The 24,131-nt window shown below is 39.6% G+C and overlaps 1 protein-coding gene across 1 annotated transcript in view; it reads right to left on the reverse strand.

Annotated features, from left to right (window-relative positions):
- LCP1 (lymphocyte cytosolic protein 1) overlaps positions 1-24,131 on the reverse strand; it is a 62,843-nt gene that overhangs the window by 21,659 nt on the left and 17,053 nt on the right. The window contains exons 2-8 of the mRNA XM_036250325.1: positions 20,619-20,706; positions 19,824-19,987; positions 19,492-19,621; positions 11,072-11,204; positions 9,690-9,771; positions 3,786-3,951; positions 2,047-2,189 (exon numbers count right to left, since the gene is read on the reverse strand). Of these exons, the coding sequence (XP_036106218.1) occupies positions 2,047-2,189; positions 3,786-3,951; positions 9,690-9,771; positions 11,072-11,204; positions 19,492-19,621; positions 19,824-19,987; positions 20,619-20,682 (882 nt within the window). The 5' untranslated portion in view covers positions 20,683-20,706. The remainder of the gene's footprint in view (positions 1-2,046; positions 2,190-3,785; positions 3,952-9,689; positions 9,772-11,071; positions 11,205-19,491; positions 19,622-19,823; positions 19,988-20,618; positions 20,707-24,131) is intronic.

Raw genomic sequence — 24,131 nt, forward strand, 5'->3', positions numbered from 1 at the left:
GATGTTGCACCTGTGGAAACTGAGTTTCATTTTTTTTCTTTCTACCTTCCCCTCCTCTAAATTTTCACTGTAGCTATTTTGAAGCCAGTGAAAGTTCCATGCAGGCGTTGGGCATGAATAAAATCTGTCTACCATATGTTACATCTATTTAGCCTTGTTAAGAATTACCTCATTGCATCTGATCCTAAGAAACCTTTTTTACTCTACTGGAAACATTCTCCCCACCTTTGCTGACTTGCTGTGATTTAAGGGCATCTCCAAGTTGCCTGTGGCTCATACATACACGGCACAGCGCTGACCTTGTTTGGGATGCGGCGGCTCCCTGAGAACAGGCTCAACCACCAAGTAAGTGCTCAGTTTGCCAGTTCCCACCTCATATAGATACTTCCCAAGTCCAGGTAAACTTATGGTTAGACTAAACAGCCTAATTCTGGCTGAAAACTTGAAAACTTTGGCTGAAACAACTGCAGAGCTTAGTCGTAGGGCACAAAGTAGACAATGCTTTGCAGTTTCTGTTAAATCCCATTCAACTGGTGGTGCTAGGAGACTGTTCATAATCAATGAAAGTGGTGTAGTTAAAAAAAAAAGAGCCCTGGCCAGTTTGGCTCAGCGGTTAGAGTGTCGGCCTGCGGTCCGGAGAGACCCGGGTTCGGTTCCCGCTAAGGGCATGTTCTTCGGTTGCAGTTTGTCCCCGGCCCTGGTTGGTCATGCGGGTGGCAGCCACTTGATGTGTCCCTTCACATCGATGTTTCTCACTCTCTCTTCCTTCCTCTCTCTCCCCCCCACTCTATCTGTACAAAAAATGGAAAAATATCCTCGGGTGAGGATAAAAAAAAAAAAGAATTTGGCATTATTATCTTACGTCCTAAGGAATGGGGAGCTTTACATTACAGAAGCTTCTGTGTAACTGGCACCATGCCTGACAGACCCTGAGTTCTAAAAGCCAGGAGTACACAGTGGAAGAAAGCTGTTTCTCAAAGAATTATCAGCCTGGGTTGGCTCCTTGTGAGTAATGTGACCTTTCCTCTGGCTCCCTTTGGAGAAACTTTCTTTAAGTTTTGAGAGAGGGGAGACTGAAGTGTTTTTTGTATGCTGCATCCCGCATCTCGCACCACTTGCTCCTGGGGACTGCCTTCTGGGGTTGGTGATTGCTTCCTGTGCTCTTCTGTCGTGGCCCACCTGCCATCAATATCAGCAGCTTTCCCTTCATCCTGACATGAAACTTCACACCAACTGAAAGCCAAGTGCATGCTTTCCTCAGCCTCGGCCCTTTGAGATCTCTGTTGCAGGATCCATTGCCTCTTCTGCACACTCTGGGGTAAATTCTCATTGCAGACCATTTCCAGAATCATTATCTTTTAAAAATCACTCTGCTTTGTACAAAAAAACCTTTCAAGAAATTCACAACTTGTTTTCTTAGAGAGGCAGGAAAGTAAGCAGTCAAGTGCATGAAGCATGGAGGCCAGCCGCTGCATTTAAATCCTGACCCTATCCCCAGCTATGTGAACTTGAACAAGTCACTTAACTTCTCTTTATCTCTGTTTCCTTATCTGTAAAATGAGAAAATAATAATTCTTGTCTCAAAGGTTTGTTGTGAGGATTGAGTCAATAAATGTATAAAGCAGAACAGTGCCTGCCATGCAGTCTACACTATGGGTGCTGGTACCAGTGCATTAGAAGAGACCTCGTTTAATTTTGTTTTAGAGGAATTCCGATCCGATAGTCTCAGTAATAAAATCAAGAAGACATTGCAGCCCTACACATACTTGACAAGCAGTCTTATCTCTTGCCCTTCTTCTAACTCATCCTCGTTGCTCTACTTCCTGGTGCTATACTGCAAGGAAGACCGGCTCCTTCTGTTGCTGTGCAGTCGCCAGACCGGGACAGACCTCAGCCGCCCAGCACTCAGAGGGAACAGCGAGCACGCGCCTCTCTAGAACCAATCCGAGTCCATGGAGCCAGGCTCATTGCCTTGGTCTTCTCTCCACTGATGCCCCAATTCCCCTCACTGCTGCAGTTAGCCGTGTTCGAACACACGCCTCCTACCTTGATGTCAGTACTGAAGTTGCCGATTTTGCCGCAGCCTGCGTTTTCCAGGTGGTAATTAGCCCATCTCAGCAGGAGCTCCTCAGGGGAGAGTTTCATCAAGTCCTCCAGACTCTCTCCTTCTCTCAGAAGAGCAACCAGAACTGAGGAAGCACAAAAGCAGAAGTAAAATGAATACAGGGAATATTGGGGAGGATTGGCTATAACTTTCAGTGTGCTCTGCTGGAAAGCCAAAGATAGTGATGTTATCTCTGTGGGGTAAAGGTATTTACAGTTTTCCCTATGGGTAAACACTATTGTTATTTGCTAAAACTAGGTATAGGGTGCTGTGAGTTTATTTATTATCCCTATTTTTCAGATGGGAAACAAAAGGCACCAATGAATCTCAATGCTATGCCTAAGAATGAGTTGGCAGAACCAATAAGACTGTTGGCTCGGAACGCTCCACTGGGTCTGTCAGATCACGTTCCATGAGATGACAACATTTTTGCTTTTAAGAGATCAATTGAAAAATGTTTTTATTGATATTTTAGTGTGAGGGGAAAGAAGAGGGAGAGAGAGAAAGGGAAGCATCAACACCAACCAGCTGCCTCCTGCACGCTCCCTACTGGGGATCCCGTTGAAACCTGGGCATGTGCCCTGACCAGGAATTCAACCGGGACCTCTCAGTCCATGGGACGATGCTCAAGCACTGAGCCACACTGGCCGAGCTAAGAGATCAATTTTGTAATAATAACTATGTTCCATTTTCTGTCCCCATATGTGTTTTATATTTCAAATGCTTACCTGAGTAATTATAGCAGCTGAAAAAGTATAATCAACTCTTTCCTCTATATTTCCCAGATGAATAAATATTTCTTGCTCAGTTAAAAGGTTTAAATTTAGATTTAAATTTAATGAGGTCATTATTTGAAAATCTATAGTCTTTCTTGTCGGTTCTGAGTTCTCTCTTTGTTTCTTCTTCTTCTTTATATTATGCTTAATCTATTGGTTTTATATTACCCCAGGATTCTTCACTGATTATTGTGATTTGGACCTTAAAAGTATATAATAACATTTATATATAAAGTACAACGATTCGAATTTGGCTATAAATTTCATATTGATAGGATCTGTACCTGAAAATTAAAAAGTAACACTGTACTTTATATGATACTTATCAAGACTGTTACTTCAATCTAAAGGACAGGGATGTAATTGCTTAAATGCAGATAGGATGCTCAGAGCAAATAGAAAAATATTCACAGCTACGTATTTAGTAAAGAACTTGGAAACGCTAAATGTAATTTTCTATCATCTTGGCAAGAACTACACCAAGTTTCTCCTAATCTGTTGCAGTCATTGAAGTATATGAATGTGAATTGTTTCAAAAAATACCAGCTAAAAGTAGACTTATTTATTATTAAATGTCTAAAGGCAAAATTAACTCAGAAAAGCTCTCGAGGTTGGAGTTGCAGATAGCTAGACCGAGCTATCGGTGCTAAAAATGCATTATTATTCATCTGTAGTCTTAAAAAGCTTTCATTCCATAATTTAAAAAAATCTGGTCTGTGTGGATAAAATGAATATAGTTATATTAAGTTCATTAAATCCATTGTATTCAATGAACTTAATATAACTATAGTTTTCAAAAATTAAAGATTCTGAGGTTGACTATTCCTGACATCACCTGCTACAGTCCCCAACACATGCAGTAATAAACAGCCACGTCATTAATACCATTTGAAGTTTGCTTGTACCTTCATTTCTGCTGAGTTCGATGTCAGCAAACAACCCAATCTTGATGATTTGCCACAAAAGTCCCAGGACCAGGTAAGGCTTCCCCTCCTTTAAGTCCTCAGCCCCAATGTTCACCACATGGCACCCGATGGCTGAGGCAGAGTTCAGAGCCAGGTTCAAATTCTCCTGAGGGAGAAAAATTATGCAAGTTTTGTTTTTGACTGCAAATGCAAATGATGATTACTGATTGGCAGCAATGATAATATTTTGCTTTTGGAAGTTAACAGGTCTAGAAGTGCTAGATTTTGACATTGAGAAAAAGCAGTAAATAATAACTGGAAAAGAAAATCCAGTAACCCAGACACAGGGCTGATGCAGTGTCTAGTCAATCAAAGCAGAACTCTGAGGTGGAGGCCCATTCTGGTCAGAATGAAACAAAGGAATAATATATTTTTCTGTTTTGCTATGTGATGGAGCTTTCACATTCAACCTCTCCATCAGCCAGAAAAAAGGGGGCACCTTTGAGGGGAGGACATACCCTCATTACCTTATCAGAGTCTATCATTAATAACACAATGGTTGATTATGAAGGTCGAAAAAGCAGAAAATAGCTTTTGGACTTTCAGATTAAAGGAATAAAAAGGTACAAATCAGATTCGTAGAAAAGATAAGAGTGGTTCTTACTAGGATAATGTGTTGAGTATCTGTAATATCTAGGGACCTTGAGTATGCACACACACCTACACAAATACACACCCATGTGTTCATATACACATTCACATGTATGTTCTTATAATTAACAACAACGTATAATGTCACTCATATATGGTTGGAATACAGTCAGTGAAACTTAGTCTAGAATCTGTATACTATACTTGGGTCCAAAAAGGAGGATTTATGAGGCAGAAATGTATAGAAGTTGGTTTCATGACAAATTAGCAAAACAAAAACACTGGCTACCAGTGACTTAGGAAAATAACTATGAGAAGAAAAGTGTTTTTTTTTTTTTTTATCCTAGAGTATAATTCAAATTATGAGTAAAAAATATATGAGTTCTCCTTATAACCAAGAGTATGAGTAAATTTTTTAAAACTTATCTTTATTGTTGAATGTATTACAGATATTCCTCCTTTTCCCCCCATTAACCCCCTCCTCCCCACTTCCACCCCCCTCCTGCCTTTCCCCACACTGTTTTCTTGTCCATTGGTTATGCATATAAGTTCTTTGGTTTATTTCCCCCCCCATCCCCTTCCCTTTGAGGTTTGTCAGTCTAACAACCAATTTGTACTTCTTAATCCCTTCACCTTTTTCACCCATTTCCCCACCCCCCTCCCATCTGGCAACCAACAAAATGTTCTCTGTAGCTATGAGAATGTTTCTGTTCTGCTTGTTCATTTTGTTTGTAGATTCAATTGTTGATAGATATGTATTCATTGCCATTTATTTGTCACAAGATTTCATATAATAATAGTTTGGTGGTGATGAACTCCTTTAGCTTTTTCTTGTCTGGGAAACTCTTTATATGGCCATTGATTCTAAATGACAGCTTTGCAGGATAGAGTAATTTTGGTTGCAGGTTCTTGCTTTTCATCACTCTGAATATTTCTTGCCACTCCCTTCTGGCCTGCAAAGTTTCTTTTGAGAAATCAGCTGACAGTCTTATGAGGGCTCCCTTGTAAGTAACTACTGCTTTTCTCTTGCTGCTTTTAAGACTCTCTCTTTATCTTGAACCTTTTGCATTTTGATGATGATGTGTCTTGGTGTGGGCCTCTTGGGGTTCATCTTGTTTGGGACTCTCTGTGCTTCCTGGACTTGTATGTCTGTTTCCTTCACCAAGTTGGGGAATTTTTCTGTCATTATTGTTTCAAATAGGTTTTCAATTTCTTGTTCTCTCTCTTCTCCTGGCACCCCCAAGATGCGAATATTGATACGTTTGAAGTTGTCCCAGAGGCTCCTTACACTATCCTCCTTTTTTTGCATTCTTTTTTCTTTTTGCAGTTCTGATTGGGTGTTTTTTGCTTCCTTATATTTCAAATCGATGGTTTGCTTCTTGGCTTTACCTACTCTACTATTGAATCTGTGTAAATTATTCTTTATTTTAGTTAGTGCCTTCATTTCTGCCTGTGCATCCTACATTTCTGACTGGTCCTTTTTTATGCTCTTGAGGCCCTCACTAAGTTCACTGAAGTTCTCACTAAGTTCATTGAGCATCCTCATAAGCAATGTTTTGAACTCTGCATCGGTTAGGTTGCTTATCTCCATTTTGCTTAGTTCTTTTCCTGGAGTTTTGTTCTGTTTTTTCATTTGGGATTGTTTCTTTGTCTCCTCATTTTGGCTGCCTCCCTGTGTTTGTTTCTATGTATTAGGTAGCGTTGCTATGTCTCCTGCACTTCCTAGGGTGGCTTGTTATAGTAGGTGTCCTGTAGGGCCCAGTGGCACAGCCTCCCTGATCTCCCAGCTGGGCCGTCAAGGTGCACCCCTAGTGTGATCTGTATACCCTTCTGTTGTAATTGAGTCTTGATTGCTGTTGGCACATCAATGAGAGGGTTTTACCCACCGACCTCTGACTACTTTGGATGATCAGCTGTGCAGGGGCCCAACACACAGAGCAAGACTTACTTCAGCAGGGCTCTGGTACCCACTGAGTCCATTCCTTGAGTGTGTCACTTGTGGAGGTGGTTGGGTGGTGGTGCTTCACAGTGTTCTGAAGCTGTCCACTGGGTATGCTGGTTCTGGGGCGAGGTCAGCCACTGCCTGTGTTCTACCCGGGGCCACCAGGCATAAGCTACAAAGTGATCTGTGTGCTGGCATATTTATAACCCAATAATTGATGATTGGTAAATTATTGTGCTGCCCCATAACTGATGACTGGAAAAGTCACTGTGTGCCCTCTAGCTGAACCTGTTTAGTTAAATTAACCTCAGTAAATTGGAATACTCCCTGAACCAAGAAATTGTTGGGAGCTGGCTACACATCTGACAGAGTCCACAGAGCTTGGAGGTCTTGAGTCAGAGACTCGGCCTTTCCCACAATCTTAAGGAATTAGGCTTGCATTGTGTTTGTGCAGCTCGGGGCTAAGTGTGACCCAAAGTACCTTGAAATATCTGAAATACCTGGGTGTGCCTAGGTGCGCTTGGGTATGTGTGAGTGTGCTTGGGTGTTCCTGTTATCCGTAAGGCAAACTAATTCTATACTGTTTTGCTGTGGCCCTGGGCATTATATCAAGAAGATTCTATTTTTTGTGAGGTATAAAAGGTGTGTAATAAAGCACATCGGGGCTGATTCTGAAGACTCTGTCACAGGAGTGTTCGGAATCAGATGCTGGCCAGCTAATAAACGGCTCTTAGTTGGACTTCAATTCTCTAGTTGTCTTTCTTTGACTCTGTCATGCCACAACATTTCGAGGTCCCAGGGCTGGTCTCTGAGAACTCAGGATCAGTCGCTGGCCAGTTTTGCTCTTTATTTGGCTTTAATTTGGCTCTGGTGGTCTCTCAGTTCTCTCATGCCACAACAATCTGCAGATGGCTGCTTCTTGTGCTGGCTTGGAGGTGCCAGGAAAAACCAAGCTGTGAACGAAGGCCGGCTGCTTCTAGTGCCAGGCCTGGGGCCACTTAATGAGAGGTATGGGCTAGTTGAGAGCAGATGCTGCTTGTTTTGAAAGAATTTAAGAAAACCTAAAGCAGTATCCAAGATAGGCCAATCTTATGGTAAAGCAATTGGCAATAGTTTGGGTGGGCCTGAAAGTTGGGTGGGGCGGGGCCTCAGGGAATCACCAGGGCAGGGCAATCAGTGTGAGCCAGGTTGTGGGAGTCCCAGATATGGCGGCTGTCTGCCACCCCAGGGAAGGGCTCACCAAAGGAACATCAGCCTCCACCAGCATGTTTGTCCAGGAGAAAGCTGCCTCTCTAGCCCTGGTCCCAATGCCAAACAGCTCAGTTCTTCCCCATATATCTCTGGTGCCTTTTGAGCTGCCTCCCCCACACTGGAGCCTGGAGAGTGCGAGTCCGAGTAAGTCCATGCACGGGCCCTTTAAGAAGAGCTGCCTGGGGCTCCCACAGCCTCAGCCTCAGTTTCTACTGGTTTTATAGCCAGAAGTGATGAGGACTTCTCTCCTGGCACTGGAACCCCTGAGCTGGTTGCCTGGTGTGGGACAGGAACCCCTCAGTCCTCAGGGAGGACCTTCCCAGCCGAGGTGTCCTCCTGATTTTTATCCGCCACATGTGGGTGTGGGACCAGCCCGTCTGCCTCTGCCCTTCCTACCAGGCTCCATGTGGCTGCTGCTTTAATTCCGTAGCTGTAGGACTTCCATTCGGCTCAATGTCAGGAGGTTCTGAAGGATGGTTGTTCTGTAGTTTAGTTGTAACTTTGATGTGGTTGTGGAAGGATGCGATACCGCATTTACTTATGCTGCCATCTTGACCCTTTTTCCTTATACTTAATTGTTTTTACAGATGTCCCTCCTTTTCCCCCCATTGACCCCCTTCCTCCGCCACCCCACTTCACCGTACTGGTGTCTGTGTCCATTGGTTATGCATATATGCATTGTAAGTTCTTTGGTTTATCTCTTTCTGACTTCCCACCTTTCTTCCCTCTGAGGTTTGTCAGTCTGTTCCCTACTTCTATGTCTCTGGATCTATTTTGTTCATTATATTCCACAAATAAGTGAGATCATGTGGTATTTGTCTTTCTCTGACTGACTTTTTTCATTCAGCATAATACTCTCCAGGTCCCTCCATGTCACCTCAAAGGGTAAAAGATCATTCTTTCTTACAGCTGCATAGTATTCCATTGTGTAAATGTACCAAAGCTTTTTTATCCATTCATCTACTGATGGACACTTGGGCTGTTTTCAGATCTTAGCTATTGTAAATAGTGCTGCTATGAACATAGGGGTACATATATTCTTTCTGACTGGTGTTTCAGGCTTCTTAGGATATATTCCTAGAAGTGGAATTACTGGGTCAAATGACAGTTCAATTTTTAATTTTTTGAGGAAACATTGGATAAGGGGTTAATTTCCAAAATACATAGAGTATTCATACAACTCAACAAAAGGATAATAAACAATCCAATTTAAAAATGGACAGAGGACCTGAATAGACACTTCTCCAAACAGGACATACAAATGGCCAAGAGACATATGAAAAAATGCTCAACGTCACTAATCATCAGAGAGATGCAAATTAAAATGACTATGAGGTATCACCTGCCACAATGATTGAGTAAATTTAACATAAAATTTCTTCATATAGGTTTAACCATCATTGCTCTCTTTGGTTAACAATTCTATTTAAAAGTACACAGGGTTGATTAAATCCAAACAGGATGTAATATATTGTTCATGATTGAAGAAATGAGACATAACATCTAAGCAAGAGAATTACAGTAATGTTAAAATACTGTAACATAGCATGGAGATACAGCTTACTACCGGTGATTGTTCTAGTTAATCAACACCCCGAGGGCATAAAAACAGGTGCTATTTATCACTCTGGTGGCTGCCATAAAGAGCACCGTGAAGGCTGTAGGAGCATGTCCCGGTTTTACCCCTCACTTAGAAAGTCTTTTCTTTTCAGCTAAAATGCTGTGTATTTGACATCACCTCAAAGATAAAGTGCTAGGGAAAGTTTGAGTCAAAACTTCACTGATGTGAGTTTTACTTGTAAGTGGCCAAAACAAAGAATTCCCCAACTACCCACACCCGCTAACCTCCTATCTCCAATGCCCCTTACCCTGCCCCTGTTATATTAGTAAAAGCATAAACAGAAATGTGTCTCTCTAGCCCCACCAGTCATGATAATCACCAGTCCATATTCTGGGAATTGGGAATAAGGTCTGAGCCCTGAACAAGTCTGACTCAGCAGGTTTGGTGCACATTCACTCCAAGCACAATCCTCTTTGAAAGGAACAGAGGGAAGACATACCTGAATGGTGAAAGGAGTGAGTTTCTTTTTGTTAATTGTTCTTTCATCAATTGTGTCAGGCACTGAGAGGTTGATCATTTTACTAAAAGAGAAACAAGTAAGGAAAGCAGGTTTCTACATAACAGGGCCCAGGTATATTCTAGCAAAATCATAAACAAGATGGCAGTATTACCTGTGCTACCCAGTGCTTAAATATAAAATCAGTTATGCAATTTTGATGAGATTCAAACTCTCTGTGGGAAAGGTTAATATTCCTAAACTCATACCAATATATTGAGCCAGGAAATAAGGACCTCAATTCATTCACTTACCTTAAAAACTACAAAATTATCTTGGTTTCTTTAGCATGTTAGGAAATTCTAGGTGCATAGCCAAAGCAAACCCCCTATGTGTGCTTTACTTTCTCAGCCATAAAAATCATTCCACTATATAAATGATTATTATACACTTTTGAGCTTATATGATATCTAAATTTCTGATACCTGGCCAAACTATATTCCTTTAATCAATCAGATGATAAAATGTTTCATATCTTCATGTAGTCATCACTGTATCAGTACTTAGAAAATTTCACCCACTCAAGTATCTAATACATTGATCAGACATCCAAAGCAAGCAGATATTGCTTATGAAAAACTGATTTTACCCGAGTTAGCATTGATTTAACCTTCAATTGCTCCTAAAAAAATAAACTTCCTATCTTATTTTTAAAAAGAAATTTAGAAAAAATATACTAAGAATAACAAAATCAAAGAATATTAAACTTGACTATGACTATATCTTTTTTAATGAAATGAGATATTAGCGTTAACATTTTTTTCTTAACAATTTTTAAGCAACTATCTTTTTTTGGTGGTTGTTTAAAGGTGTATTTTTATAACTTTATCATGTGTATATACATATTTTAAAAAAAGGCATTTTACTACAATGTAGGCAAAACAAACTGCTAAATCATAATTTGAAAAATATGAAACTGGAATAAACTAGAAGCTCTTAGAGATGGTGCTACAGAGATGTGACTGAAAGAGTGTGAGATATCCCCGATACTGAAAAGCTTACAGTCCAATTACATAGACAAAATATCTGGATGTCAAAAGTTATGTAACAGTCCAAAGCAGGACACTATAATGGCTTCCAAATTATTACAAACAATATGTGCTTTAAGAATTCAGTTAAGGGAGAAATCACTGGAGATTGGGATAGACCAATTAGCTCTTGAAATTAGTTTTCTCTCCTGGATCTGCTAAACAAAAGTCCCAAAAAACCATTTCAGGTCCAGCTGATCACCAAAGGAATTTGACCTAGGATAAACACAAGTAATTGTTGGTATTCCAGAAAAGTCTAGGGAAACCTTTGGGAACCAAAAAGGAAGTGCTATTTACCAAAGGACGATGCCATCCCCGACAGCACTGAAGAGATCATTTGTGTTTGGATTCATCGGGATGACATGCCGACAATCAGGGTCATTTTCTAGAGCTTTGTTTATCCAGTTAACAAAGGCATACTTCTCTTCCTCTGCAAGTAAATGATTAAAATAATTTATTTGCAAAGTGAAAATCTAATGTAAATAAAATGAGACACGTGGATCTTAGATTCTTATGCCCAGGAGAGACATTGCGAGCTTATCTCATCCATTATCCAATCATCGCACATTTATTGACATTTTTTCTTTAAATATTTTTTAAACATCAACCAAAAAATTTATTATATATAAATTTAGTAATATTGTCATCCTGATTTTTAAAAAAATAAAAAACAAGTTATATTTGTCATCACTTTTTTTCTCATTTCTTACCTATAAACTGGCAAAGATATTTATATTTTATTTATTTTTTTTATTTTAATAATTAATTTATTTATTTTTGTTACAGATGTTTCTCCCTTTCCCCCCACTTATACACCCCTCCTCCTCCCTCCCTGCCCTGTCCCCAGCTATGTTGTCCATGTCCATTGTTCATGCATACATGTATATATAAGTTCTGAGGTTTATCACTCCCCCACCACCCCCTCTTCTGGGGATTGTCAATCTGTACCCCACAGCCACATCTCTGGGACTACTCCATTCCTCAGACTGTTCAATATATTCCACAAATAAGTGAGATCATATTATACTTGTCTTCCTCTGTTTGGCTTGTTTCGCTTAGGATAATACTTTCCAGGTCCCTCCATGTCGTCTCAAAGGATAAGAGATCTTTCTTTCTTACCGCTGCATAGTACTCCATTGTGTATATGTACCACAGCTTTTTTATCCATTCGTCTACTGATGGACAGTTGGGCTGTTTCCAGATCTTAGCTATTGTAAATAGTGCTGCTACAAACATGGGGGTACATATATTCTTTCTGATTGGTGTTTCAGGCTTCTTAGGGTATATTCCTGGAAGTGGGATCACTGGGTCAAACGGCAGTTTAATTTTTAATTTTGAGGTAACACCATATTGTTTTCCATAGTGGCTGCACCAGTCTGCATTCCCACCAGCAGTGTACTAGAGTCCCCTTTTCTCCACACCGTCGTCAACACTTGTTTGATGATTTGTTGATGGCGGTCATTCTGACAGGTGTGAGGAGATAACTCATTATTGTTTTAATTTGCATCTCTCTGATGATTAGTGATGTTGAGCATTTCTTCATATGTCTGTTGGCCAATTGTAAGTCCTGTTTGGAGAGGTGTCTATCTAGTTCCTCAGCCCATTTTTTAATTAAGTTATTTGTCTTCCTTTGGTTGAGCTGTATGAGCACTCTATGTGGATTGGAAATTAACCCCTTATCTGATGTATCATTGGCAATTACGCTCTCCCATACAGTGGGTTGCCTTTCCATTTTGGTTACTGTTTCTTTTGCTGTGCAGAAGCTTTTAGTTTGATATAGTCCCATGTATTCATTTTCTCCTTTGTTTCTGTTGCCTTAGGTGATGTATCAGTGAAAATTCTGCTGCGTATGATATCTGAAATTTTGTTGCCTACATTTTCTTCCAGGATTTTTATGGATTCATGAGTCACATTTAAGACTTTTATCCACGTTGAGTTTGATTCTTGTGTATGATATAAGTTGATGGTATAGTTTCATTTTTTTGCATGTAGCTGTCCAATTTTCCCAACACCATTTATTTAAGAGGCTGCTTTTACTCCACTGTATGCTCTTGCCCTCTTTGTCAAATATTAATTGAGCATATTGTCTTGGGTCCATTTGTGGGTTCTCTGTTCTGTTCCATTGATCTATCTGCCTGTTTTTGTGCCAGTACCAGGCAGTTTTGATTACAATGGCTTTGTAGTATAACCTGAAATCTGGTAATGTAATCCCTCCAGCTTTGTTCTTTTTTTTCAAGATTGCTGTGGCTATTCAGTGTCTTTTTTCATTCCATATGAACTTTTGAAGTATTTGTTCTAATTCTGTGAAGTATGTCTTTGGTATTTTGATGGGGATTGCATTGAATCTATAGATTTCTTTGGGTAGTATGGACATTTCAATGATGTTAATTCTTCCAATCCATGATCAAGGTATGTGCTTCCACTTTTTTATACCTGCCTCTATTTCTTTGTTCAATGACGTGTAGTTTTCTGTGAATAGGTCCTTTATTTCATTGATTAAGATCATTCCTAGATATCTTAATTTTTTGTCGCAATGGTAAATGGAATTTTTTTTTTTAGTTTCTCTTTTTGTGAGTTCATCACTGGAATATAAGAATGCCATTAACTTCTTGCCATTAATTTTGTATCATGCTACTTTGCCAAATTCATTTATTAAGTCTAGTAAATTTTTGATGGAGTTTGGGGTTTTCTATGTATAGTATCATGTCATCTGCAAATAATGACAGTTTAACTTGTTCCTTTCCAATTTGGATCTTTTTTACTTTTTCTTCCTATCTGGTTGCTGTGGCTGACACTTCCAGTACTATGTTAAATAGGAGCGGTGAAAGTGGGCATTCTTATCTTGTTCCTGTTCGTAAGGGAAATGCTTTTAATTTTTGCCCATTGAGTATGATGTTGGCTGTAGGTCTTTCATATATGGCATTTATTATGTTGAGATATGATCCCTCTATTCCCACATTGATGAGTGTTTTTATCAGAAATGGGTGCTGGATATTGTCGAATGCTTTTTCAGTATCTATTGATATAATCATATAATTTTTATCTTTCATTTTGTTTATGTGGTATATCACAGCTATTGATTTGCAAATATTGTATCAGCCTTGCATCCCTGGGATGAATCCCCCTTGGTCATGGTGAATAATTTTTTGATGTATTGCTGGATTTGATTTGCTAGTATTTTGTTCAGCATTTTGGCATCTATGTTCATCAGGGATATTGGTCTATAGTTTTCTTTCTTTGTAGTGTCTTTTTCTGGTTTTGGAAATAGAATTATGCTGGCCTCAGAAAATGAGTTTGGAAGACTTCCTTCTTCTTAAATTTTTTAACATAGTTTGAGGAGAATGGGTGTTAGTTCTACTTTGAATGTTCGGTAAAATTCCCCCGTGAAGCCTTCCGGGCCTGGGCTTTTGTTTGCTGGGAGAGTCTTGATTTCATCTTCAATTTCTTTTGTTGTTATTGCTCTGTTCAAGTTTTCTCTTTTCTCGGTTCAGTTTTGGGAGACTACGTGTTTCTAGAAATTTGTCCATTTCGCCTAGATTGTCAAATTTGTTGCCATATAATTGTTCATAATATGTTAACAATCTTTTGCATTTCTGTGGTGCCAGTTATTATTTATCCTCTTTCATTTCTGATTTTGTGTATTTGGGTTCTCTATCTTTGTTTCTTGGTGAGTCTAGCTAAGGGTCCATTAATCTTGTTTATCTTTTCAAAGAACCAGCTCTTTGTTTTATTGATCCTTTGAATTTTTGTTTTTTGGTCTCAATGTCATTTATTTCTGCTCTGATCTTTACTATTTCCTTCCTTCTACTTGCTCTGTGGTTTTCATTTTGTTTGCTCTCTAGTTCTTTAAGTTGTGAAGTTAAATAGTCTATTAGAGATTTTTCTTGTTTTGTGAGATAGGCCTGTAGTGCTATGAACTTCCCTCTCAGAAGTACTTTCGCTGCATCCCACAGATTTTGTGTTGTTGTGTCTTCATTTTCATTGGTTTCCAGGAAGTTTTTAATTACTTTCTTGATCTCCATGGTAACTCATTAATTGTTCAATAACATGCTATTTAGGCTCCATGTGTTCAAATGTCTTTGCATGTTCTTGTTGCAATTGATTTCTAGTTGCATGCCATTGTGATCTGAGAAGATGCTTGATATGATTTCAGTCTTTTTGAACTTCTAGAGATTTAGTTTGTGCCCTAACATGTGGTCTATCTTTGAGAATGTCCCATGTGCACTTGAGAAGAATGTGAATTCTGCAGTTTTGGGGTGTAATTCTCTGTAGATATCTATTAAATCCATTTGATCTAACACTTCATTTAGAATTTGTGTTTCCTTGTTAATTTTTTGTCTAGATGATCAATCCAGTGATTTCAGCTGTGTGTTGAAGTCCCCTGCTACTCTTGTATTGCTGTTGATTTCTCCTTTGTAGTCCCCCAGAAGATCTTTAATATATGTTGGTGGTCCTATATTGAGTGCATGTATGTTTACCAAGGTTATATCTTCCTGTTGGATAGATGCTTTCGATATTATGTAGTGGCCTTCTTTATCTCTAGTTAGTGCCTTCATTTTGAAATCTACTTTATCAGATATGAGTATTGCTACCCAAGCTTTTTTTTGCTTTCTGTTTGCATGGAAGATGTTTTCCATCCCTTCACTTTCAACCTATGTGCATCTTTTATTGTGAGGTGGGTCTCTTGTAAACAACTTATAGATGAGTCATGCTTTCTTCTCCAGTCAGCTGCTCTGTGTCTTTTTATGGGAGCATTCAATCCATTTACATTTAAGGTGAATATTGATATGTACTTATTTATTGCCATTTTTGTTTAGTGTGGTTCTATTTTTCCTGTTTCTTTTAATTATAGCAGTCCTTTGAGCATATCTTGCAGTGCTGGTTTGTTGTTAATATATTCCCTTAGCCTTCTTTTTGTGTGTCTGGGAAGCTTTTTATTTGACCTTCTATTTTGAATGATAGTCTTGCTGAATAGAGTAGTCTTGGATTCAGATCCTTGTTTTTCATGACCTTGATTACCTCATGCCGCTCCCTTCTGGCGTGTAGTGTTTCTGTTGAGAAGGCAGCTGAGAGCCTGATGGGGTTTCCTTTGTAGGTAACCTGTTGCTTATTACTTGCTGCCTTTAGGATTCTCTTTTTGTCTTTAATTTTTGGCATTTTAATTACTATGTCTCTTGGTGTGGGCCTGTTTGAGTTCTTCTTACTTGGGGCTCCCTGTACTTCTTAAACTTGAATGCCTTCTTCCTTCACCAAGTTAGGAAAGTTTTCTGTCACTCTTTGTTCAAATATATTCTCTAACCCTTGACCATTTTCTTCCTCTTCGGGGACTCCTATGATGCAAATGTTATTATGTTACCAGTTGTTCCACAGTTCTCTTAAGCTTTCTTCCTGTTTTTTAATTGCTTTTTCCTTTTGGTTTTCTGATTGGTTGACTTTTTCTACCCTGTCTTCTAATTCACTTATCCGATCCTCAGCTTCCTATACTATGCTGGTTAGTCCTTCCAATGTGTTCTTTATTTCTGCTATGTAATTTTTCATTTCCACTTGGTTGGTTTTCAATGTTTCTATATATTTACTCATGGTGCTGATGTCCTTACTCATGCTGTTGAGCTTCCTCAAGCTCTGAACTCTACCTCTGATAATTTGCTTAGCTGCATTTTATTTAACTCATCTTCAATAGAGTTCTCCTAGTCTTTCATTTGGGATTTGTGTCTTTGTTTCACCATTTTGGCTATCTCAGTGGGTTTTGGAGCCTGCCAAATTTTCCCTATGATGTTGGTGTTCTGCTGTTTGTGGCTCCCTCTACTGGGTTTGAATGGGCCTGGGTGGGCCCACGTTAAACACCACTGTCAAGTCTTACTTTCCTGGGTAGATTTGCAAGCTAAGGAAAGGTTCAGTTATCCTCTAGCTTTTTCCTGGAAGCTAGTAGTCTCAGTTACTCAGTGCCTTGGAATGTAGTCCTGGTGTTCTGCATAAGAGGATTTCCAGAGGGTGTTAATGAGCCTCAATTTGCATTTCTTTGCCTCACCTGGGAAAGGCTGAATCGGGGGGGGGGGGGGGGGGGGGCTGCTGCGTTTTCCCACAGCTCTGGGAAGGAGCACATTGGCCACCATATTTTGTGTCCGCTACTCACCAAAATCTCTGAGTGCCTTCCATATCTCGGCTGTTCCCACAGTATTCCAGCCCAATATGCCCTCCTTCTGCTGTAGCCCCCAGGAGAGTGGCTGTGACTATTTTAGTGCTCTGTCCCAGCTCTCTGCACTGTGGAGTGGGGTTGGTCTTTATTCCCCAAGGGCGCTGCTCACAGCTAAGACTGCTGCTGTCTCTGGGCTCCTAGCTCTCCACCCTCTCGCTCCTCCCCATATCCTACCAGTATCCCTGGTTATATGGTCCTGTCCTGCTGCTTTTCTGTTGCTTTTTTCTAAGGATTTTTCTTTATTTTAGTTGTAATTCCTGTTTGGTCCTGGGAGATCGTCAGTGTAGCTTCCATTCACTCTGCCTCCATTTTCATGTCCTCTAAGCCTATCTTGTGCGCAGCTGAGTCACACAGGCCTCTCTGGTACCCCCACACTCTGCAGGTCCCGTGGTAACTGGATTGCATAGTCCCTTTGGGGACCTGGTTCTATGCCTATTTTATGGATTGCTGGGTCGCACTGGCCTCTCTGGTGCTTCAGCACCCTGCAGATCCCGAGAGTAACTGTATCGCACAGTCCCTGCTGGGCTGCACAGGCCTCTCTGCTGCTTTAGCACCCTGTAGGTCCTGTGGGTAACTGGATTGAACAATCCCTGCTGGGTTGCACTGGTGTCTCTGGTGCCCCTGCACCCTGCAGGTCCCACGGGTGGGCAGCTGGATAGCACTAGTCTCTCCAGGGCTCCAGCTTCCCACTGCTCTTGTGAGCCGCTGGACTGCACAGGCCTCTGTGGAGCCCCATTTCCCGCTGCTGGTGGCTGGGGAGTGCTGCTGCCCCGTGGGACTCAACTCCTGCTCACCTTTTGCTGTAGTTTTTGGGGATGGGTCTCAGCTGCTGGTCTGTGCTTCTGTTGCCTGGGGATGTATGTCTGCTCCCCAGTCTCTGTTGCTGGGGGTATATCTTGACTCTGATGGGGCTGCTACTATGGAGGATGGTGCTGGGCTCCGGGCTGTTTGCAGCTTCCATAACTGGCACCTTGGGAGCTCCACTACTGTGCACCAGTCTGTGTTGACACAGAATGTCCACTGGTCTGATGGTTTCAGGTGCGCTGGTGGGCTCATGTTGCTGTACCCTAGCTGCTCCCACTGCCTCCTCCCAGGGAAGACCCGGGATCTTCCAAAATGTTGGGGCCTTCCCACAGCGCAGGGAGAAGTGCCCTGAAGAGCAGCTTATCGCGGTAGCTACTACTCCTGTCCACAGCACAGGAACTTTCTGTTGGGTATCTCTGCACTGCTCGGGTTTGGTCGTCCACCTTCACATCCACTCACACTCTCACACACTTGCTCATTCTCTCACACACTCACCCTCCCTCCCGTCCTGCCAGCCGCCATCTTCACATTTATTGACATTTTAAAATCTCCGATGACTTGGTCTATAGGCACAGAATCTTTGTTCACTCCAAGAATACACAGCAAGCAGATTTAGAAGCTATATATATGTGTGTGTGTGTATATATGTAATCATTTTATATTTAGAAACAAATATATAGCTGTATTTTATATATGTAAATATATATAATAAAAATGTTTTTTTCTTTATATTTATATATAACTTAAATATAACTGTGGTCTAATTCTTACCGAATAAAACTGGAGGTTCTGCCCTTATTCCTGATTTAAAAGTGGGATGGTCACAGACAATCCTTGCAATATCTGAGTTTCTTTATAATAATATTGCTATGAAATAAAATCATTTGTGACATAATCTTTCTTTTCTATCAGTAATGATGCCAGAGATCAATTTTAGAAATTTTAATAAAATTGCAGTTATGCCCATCACTGTGTTTCTCAATTTGTGTGTCATGGAAAGCAATAGTGTCCCTCAGAAGAATCGGAGTTACAAAAGTTTGAGAAACACTGCATGCATATATCACTGCCTTAAAGTTTTATAATGTACATTTACATAGCAAAAGGCTGTGAAAATTTCTGTATTTCAAAATAAAAGACTAAACTTTGTCTTAACAATTACTGAATGGTACTTAACCATGAACTTATCTTTAAGAGCAACTAATGTTTTGAAGAACTTAGTTTGTTGGATTACTGTACTGTTTGGGCTTTTAGAAGTTTTCATTAAGGCTGTTAGATGGTAGCTTTCAGAATCTTCAGAATAAATATACAACTTTCTTCCAAATCAATGACAACACAATTTTTTGGACCACTCAGCAGGCATTAAGAATAAACATGAAGTTTGAAGGTAGAAACCTGAGTAGCTCATTTTGTCCAAAAGATTTACAAAGGTATTTTGTCAGCCTTTAATGTATTTTTTAAATGCTGATAAGATTATTTGGTATTGGGCTCTACCTAATAGGAAACTGCTGGCCCACTTATGCACAGGAAAACAGGCAGTAGTCAATAAACTCAACTTCTGTCTTTCTTTGCACTCCTTAAGTTTGAATACCAAGTTTAGAATCCGTAATCCCAGAAGACATGGATCCTTTCTACATGGTTTCCTCTCCCTCTGTCTTCAGCTCTCTTCTTATCCCAACACCTTTTCTACCTCCATCCCACACCCATCAGTACAACTCACCTGAATAGGAGTGTTGGGTGTCAACACTAGACTGCTCTGAAGTACCACCAATTGCACAAATCCCTTCCTTCTTATTGATTGCTTTTCTAAAGGTCTTGGCAACATCAGTGCTTTTTAGGCCATGAAAAACCTGCAAAAATATAATGTATCTATAGAAACCCAATATGTGATCAAGAAAATCACAAAGATTATGCAATGCTAAAACAAGGAGAGTAAAAATGCATTTCTGGATATATATATATATATATATATATATATATATATATATATATATATTTAAATTAAAGTCCCTAGTTTCAAATGCATCTCCTTGTATTCTGCATCATACTCACCTTGATAAACTCATCAAAGCTGATCTTCCCATCCTGGTCCAGATCACCTGTAGCCATCAGGTTTTCTGTAATTTCTCTCACTCTGTACCCAGGCAGAGGCAGGCAAGCAGCCTTGAACAAGTCATTTAATTCATTGCAGCTGATGTACCCATTCCCATCAGTATCTGTAAGGCATATGACAAGCTGTAGTTTGAGCAATTCAACTAAAAACATGAAGAGAGATGAAAGAAAGCTAGGTGGAAAGTGAGCAGGCAGCAGATGCACTCATTCAGGGGCCATGGCCTGATTCCATGCAAGAGTCAGAATCTCACAAGAGGCCTGTTGCTATTGGATATGGTCATTAACATCATTTCCAACATCCAAGAGTCATAATTTCAAAACAGAGGTCTGGCAACAGAATCTAAAGAAACTCTAATAGAATCAAATAAGGAAATAAACCATAGGCTTAGAGATAAAGAGCAAGAAAAAGTATGAAATAAAAAAGAAAACAAATATATACCAAAATAAATAAATAACAACAAAGTCAAACAATGTAGATGCAATAAAAAGATGAGACTGAGGAGCCATTTCCAGGGAAAGCTACAGGTAAGAAAGGGTTCATAGTCCATGTTTAGATAGACAAAGATGTATTTTTCCTGAACGATGTCTTTCAGAACTAAGTTCCTTAGTGTCTTCAACCAATGCCATTCTATTCTTGTCACTTCTGCTATTTTTCTCATTTTACCATTTCAATGAATCTGTCCTGAAGTTAATAAAGGGAATTGTGCTGCTGCTTGAGGTACCAGATCTACTCACCAATTTTGGCAAAAGCTTCTCTGAGTTCCATCATTTCTTCATCGGACACTGAGCCTCTGGCCATTTTGTATTGCTTTAGGTAGGCGATCTGCAGAGGGAGAGAACATAAGGAATGACTCTTGTGCCTATTAATTGTTAATGTGCCAATTTCCTTAAGAAGCAATCTTCATTTATTCAGGAAGAAATATTTCTAGACATCCCTCTTGATTTGTAACTATCTTTCAAGAGTATAAGAAGTATATGTATTTTTAAACCTTCCACGTGGCGCTGTCCAAAGATGGCCCTCTCCAGTCTCTGCTCTCCCTGTTAGGTACTGACTGCTGCTTCCATCAGGGGTGAAGCTTACTTCCCTCCCCTTGGATCTGGGCTGATCCTGTGACTGCTATGACCATTTGGAAGGCTGGAGAATCCATGTCTGGAACTGGGAACTGCTGCTTCCTTCCTTATGGAATGCTCATCCTTGGGATGTTCCCTCTCACAGCCATGCAGGGAGATGTCCAAGCCACATGAAGAAGCCAACAAAGGAGACCTGGATACTCGAGTTAACAGTTCCTGTTGTGCTCTCCTCAGCGGCCAGCTACCTGACTAGGCCATTCTGGATGCTTCAGCCCATTTGAGCCCCCAGGTGTCCACAGTCCCAGTCTACATTACATGAAGCAAAAAAATCACCCAGCTGTGCCCATTAAACCAATACAGTCAAGAGAGATGATAAATGATCATTTTAAATGACTAAACCTTGGCGTAGTTTGTTACACAGAAATATACAACTAAAACACAACTTTTACCTAGAGGCCTTTTAGACATATTATCACATTTGTATTTAAAATTAATATGTTTGGCCAGCCCAACAGATACATTTTATAACTGACAAGGAAGTTATCAAAGTTCTAAATATATTTAGGGAAAAAGGAAGACAATTTGACCCACTAAGAATTCATATATGGAAATCTAAGGGGCCTCTAGGTGTTCTCTTCTCAGAAAGGCTAGTTTTGCTGACAAACTCAATGCCAGTTTGTCACTGGAACACTTTCCCTTTCCCTGTGCATCATTGCTGCTTTCAGGTGGGTAAAGAGAATGAAACAGAAAATGAACTATTTGGAGAATATAATGCCCCTAGCTAACCCACACCAGCATGTTTCAAATAGGAGTTCCACTGCAGCTTACTGAATTTCCTGGAGAATGGGGGTATTTCTATAATTATATTTTGGGCATTTTACTAAAAGTACTGATTTTTAAAAATATTTTAAACTTGTGAAAGGATGTTGCTTTAAATTGATTTCCTTTTCAACATTTTCACATTTTTCTATAATGCAATACTCATTCCCAGTGGCAAACAACAGCACACAAATAGGAAACAGTTTTAATACATACACCTGCAGGCCAAAAATGCGTTATGCTAAATTTTGAAAATCCACCTTTATTACTAACCAATTTATTATACTGTCATGTACATATAGTAGTGCTTTCAAACTTTTGTTTCTCCTGTGACCCTTTGTTAACAGAAACTTTATATGCAAATGAAAGTGAACAGATAAAAAACAAAACAAAAAACAATGCTGGGAACCTTTGGCTGAAGAAACCCAAATGCCCCCTGCCCCCACAATCCCTCCTCCTTGTCACCTTGTGTACCAGTGGGAATGACAGGGAGCATGGTTTTAAAACTGTGGGATGACATATATTGTTATTTTTGCAATTCCTTAAAAATATATTTTATTATCATTAAAATTAATTTTATTATTACTTGCCTTATATATCTAAAAAGGTATTGGTTCATTGGGTTCTCTGAAGGATAGTGGAAATGCTATGGCCTTCACAGTATAAGCAAACACAGTCTCATTACACAGCACAGTGACCCTCAGAGGCAGGTCCTGGCGTCTGGCTTTCTTGTCTTCACTTCATTTCCCTTCCTTCCTTTTCTTGGTCTGTCTGTCTCTCTCCCTCCTTTATTTCTTTTCCTTCTTCTGTCTTTTTCACTGTCTTGTTCCAAAAACAATTTAAGCCAGGTTACAAAAACATATCTAAATTTAAGAACTGAACCAATAAGATTATGTAATCTGTGAGAAGGAGAAATAAGACGTTGGCAGGGAAGAACATTAATACTTCAAATACATGGTCAGCACTGCATATTTTGCCAGAAGTGAGCTGAAAATCTAGCTCCATGTTTGCTAGAAGCTAATGCAAAATGGGAAATACTATTGGTTACATAATTCACTCTATCTATATGAGACAAATGAACCCATTTTCTTAGGGCTGCAGAAATGAGGCTGATAGCAATACCTTATTCAGGCCCCTTTGCAAAAGAAGACACTGTGGCAGTAGTAAACACAATTTCGTGGGTTTTTTTTTAAATGTTCCTCAGTGAGTGTATATATATTCTCATTTTTTAGAGCAAGATGCAGAAGCTCAAGAAAATTGAGATATGTTATCTCAGATTACACAGGTAGGTAGAAGAGCAGTTAGGATTCCAATTCTCAGCCTTTTCTCCTTTCTCATTATGTCTATTGATGTTCAATACCTTCACATTTCTGTTAGGCACTCATTTCATCCATCCATTCAGTCACTCAGAATCTTTCCATTGAGTATCTTTAATATGTATAACCCATGGGAGATGAAAAATAACTCTAACACAAAGAGCATATTTAGGTGCTCTAGCTTAGGAAGCTTTTGCTTTCATGTGTTAAGAAATCAAGTCTTCTGTTTTAAGAAAGTAGTGTATAACCTTACATTTTACTAAATTTGTGTGATTAATTTGGTTTGGTTCAACTTTTATTCTCTAACAGTACTACATATATGTAGTAAGAGAAGGCTCTCACCCATCATATTTTAACAAGGCTTTTGGTAAAATCTGGTCTAAAGCCCTAGAACTGGCTGGCCCTTCATGGTTTTAGGTATCTTAACACCTGTCCTGTTGGTTCATAAATGTTCATGAGCTTATGAAATAAATTTATTCATTTAATAAATATTCAGTGAATGTCTACCACAAGCCAGACACTGTTTTTCATCTCAGGGGAGGCATGTCTACACAAACTTGGTTACCCAGGAAGCGCGAGACAATGTGGAAGGTAAAGAGAATGAATGGATCTCTGAACTGAAACTGGACTCTATCCTTTGACATGAGTTTTAGATTTTAGACCACTGTGAAAGACTGGTGAGAAATACAAGTAAAGGCAGGAAATGAGGATGTATTTTAAGGGTCAAAAGCAGGACCAAATAAGAAAAGAAAGAATTATATTTTGAGGTGGAGAAAATAATAAATGAAGACCATGCTATAGTAAAAAAGTAGAAAAAACATTTTAGCCTAAATATTGCATGGCCCATTCATATATAAGACCTAGAAAGAGAAAAAAAGCATTGTAATGAATCCATGTGATTTTTAAGCCATGGCAGGTAGGTCAAGATGAAAAATCTGAGCATCTGAATAACCACATTTTGCTGAGATTTATAAATGGGATCAATTCAGAGAAGCCATATAGTGAGACAGCCTTCAAATTTTAAAAATCCAAAACACATCAA

This window comes from Molossus molossus, unplaced genomic scaffold, assembly GCF_014108415.1.
Source record: "Molossus molossus isolate mMolMol1 unplaced genomic scaffold, mMolMol1.p scaffold_m16_p_9, whole genome shotgun sequence".
NCBI lineage: Eukaryota > Metazoa > Chordata > Mammalia > Chiroptera > Molossidae > Molossus > Molossus molossus.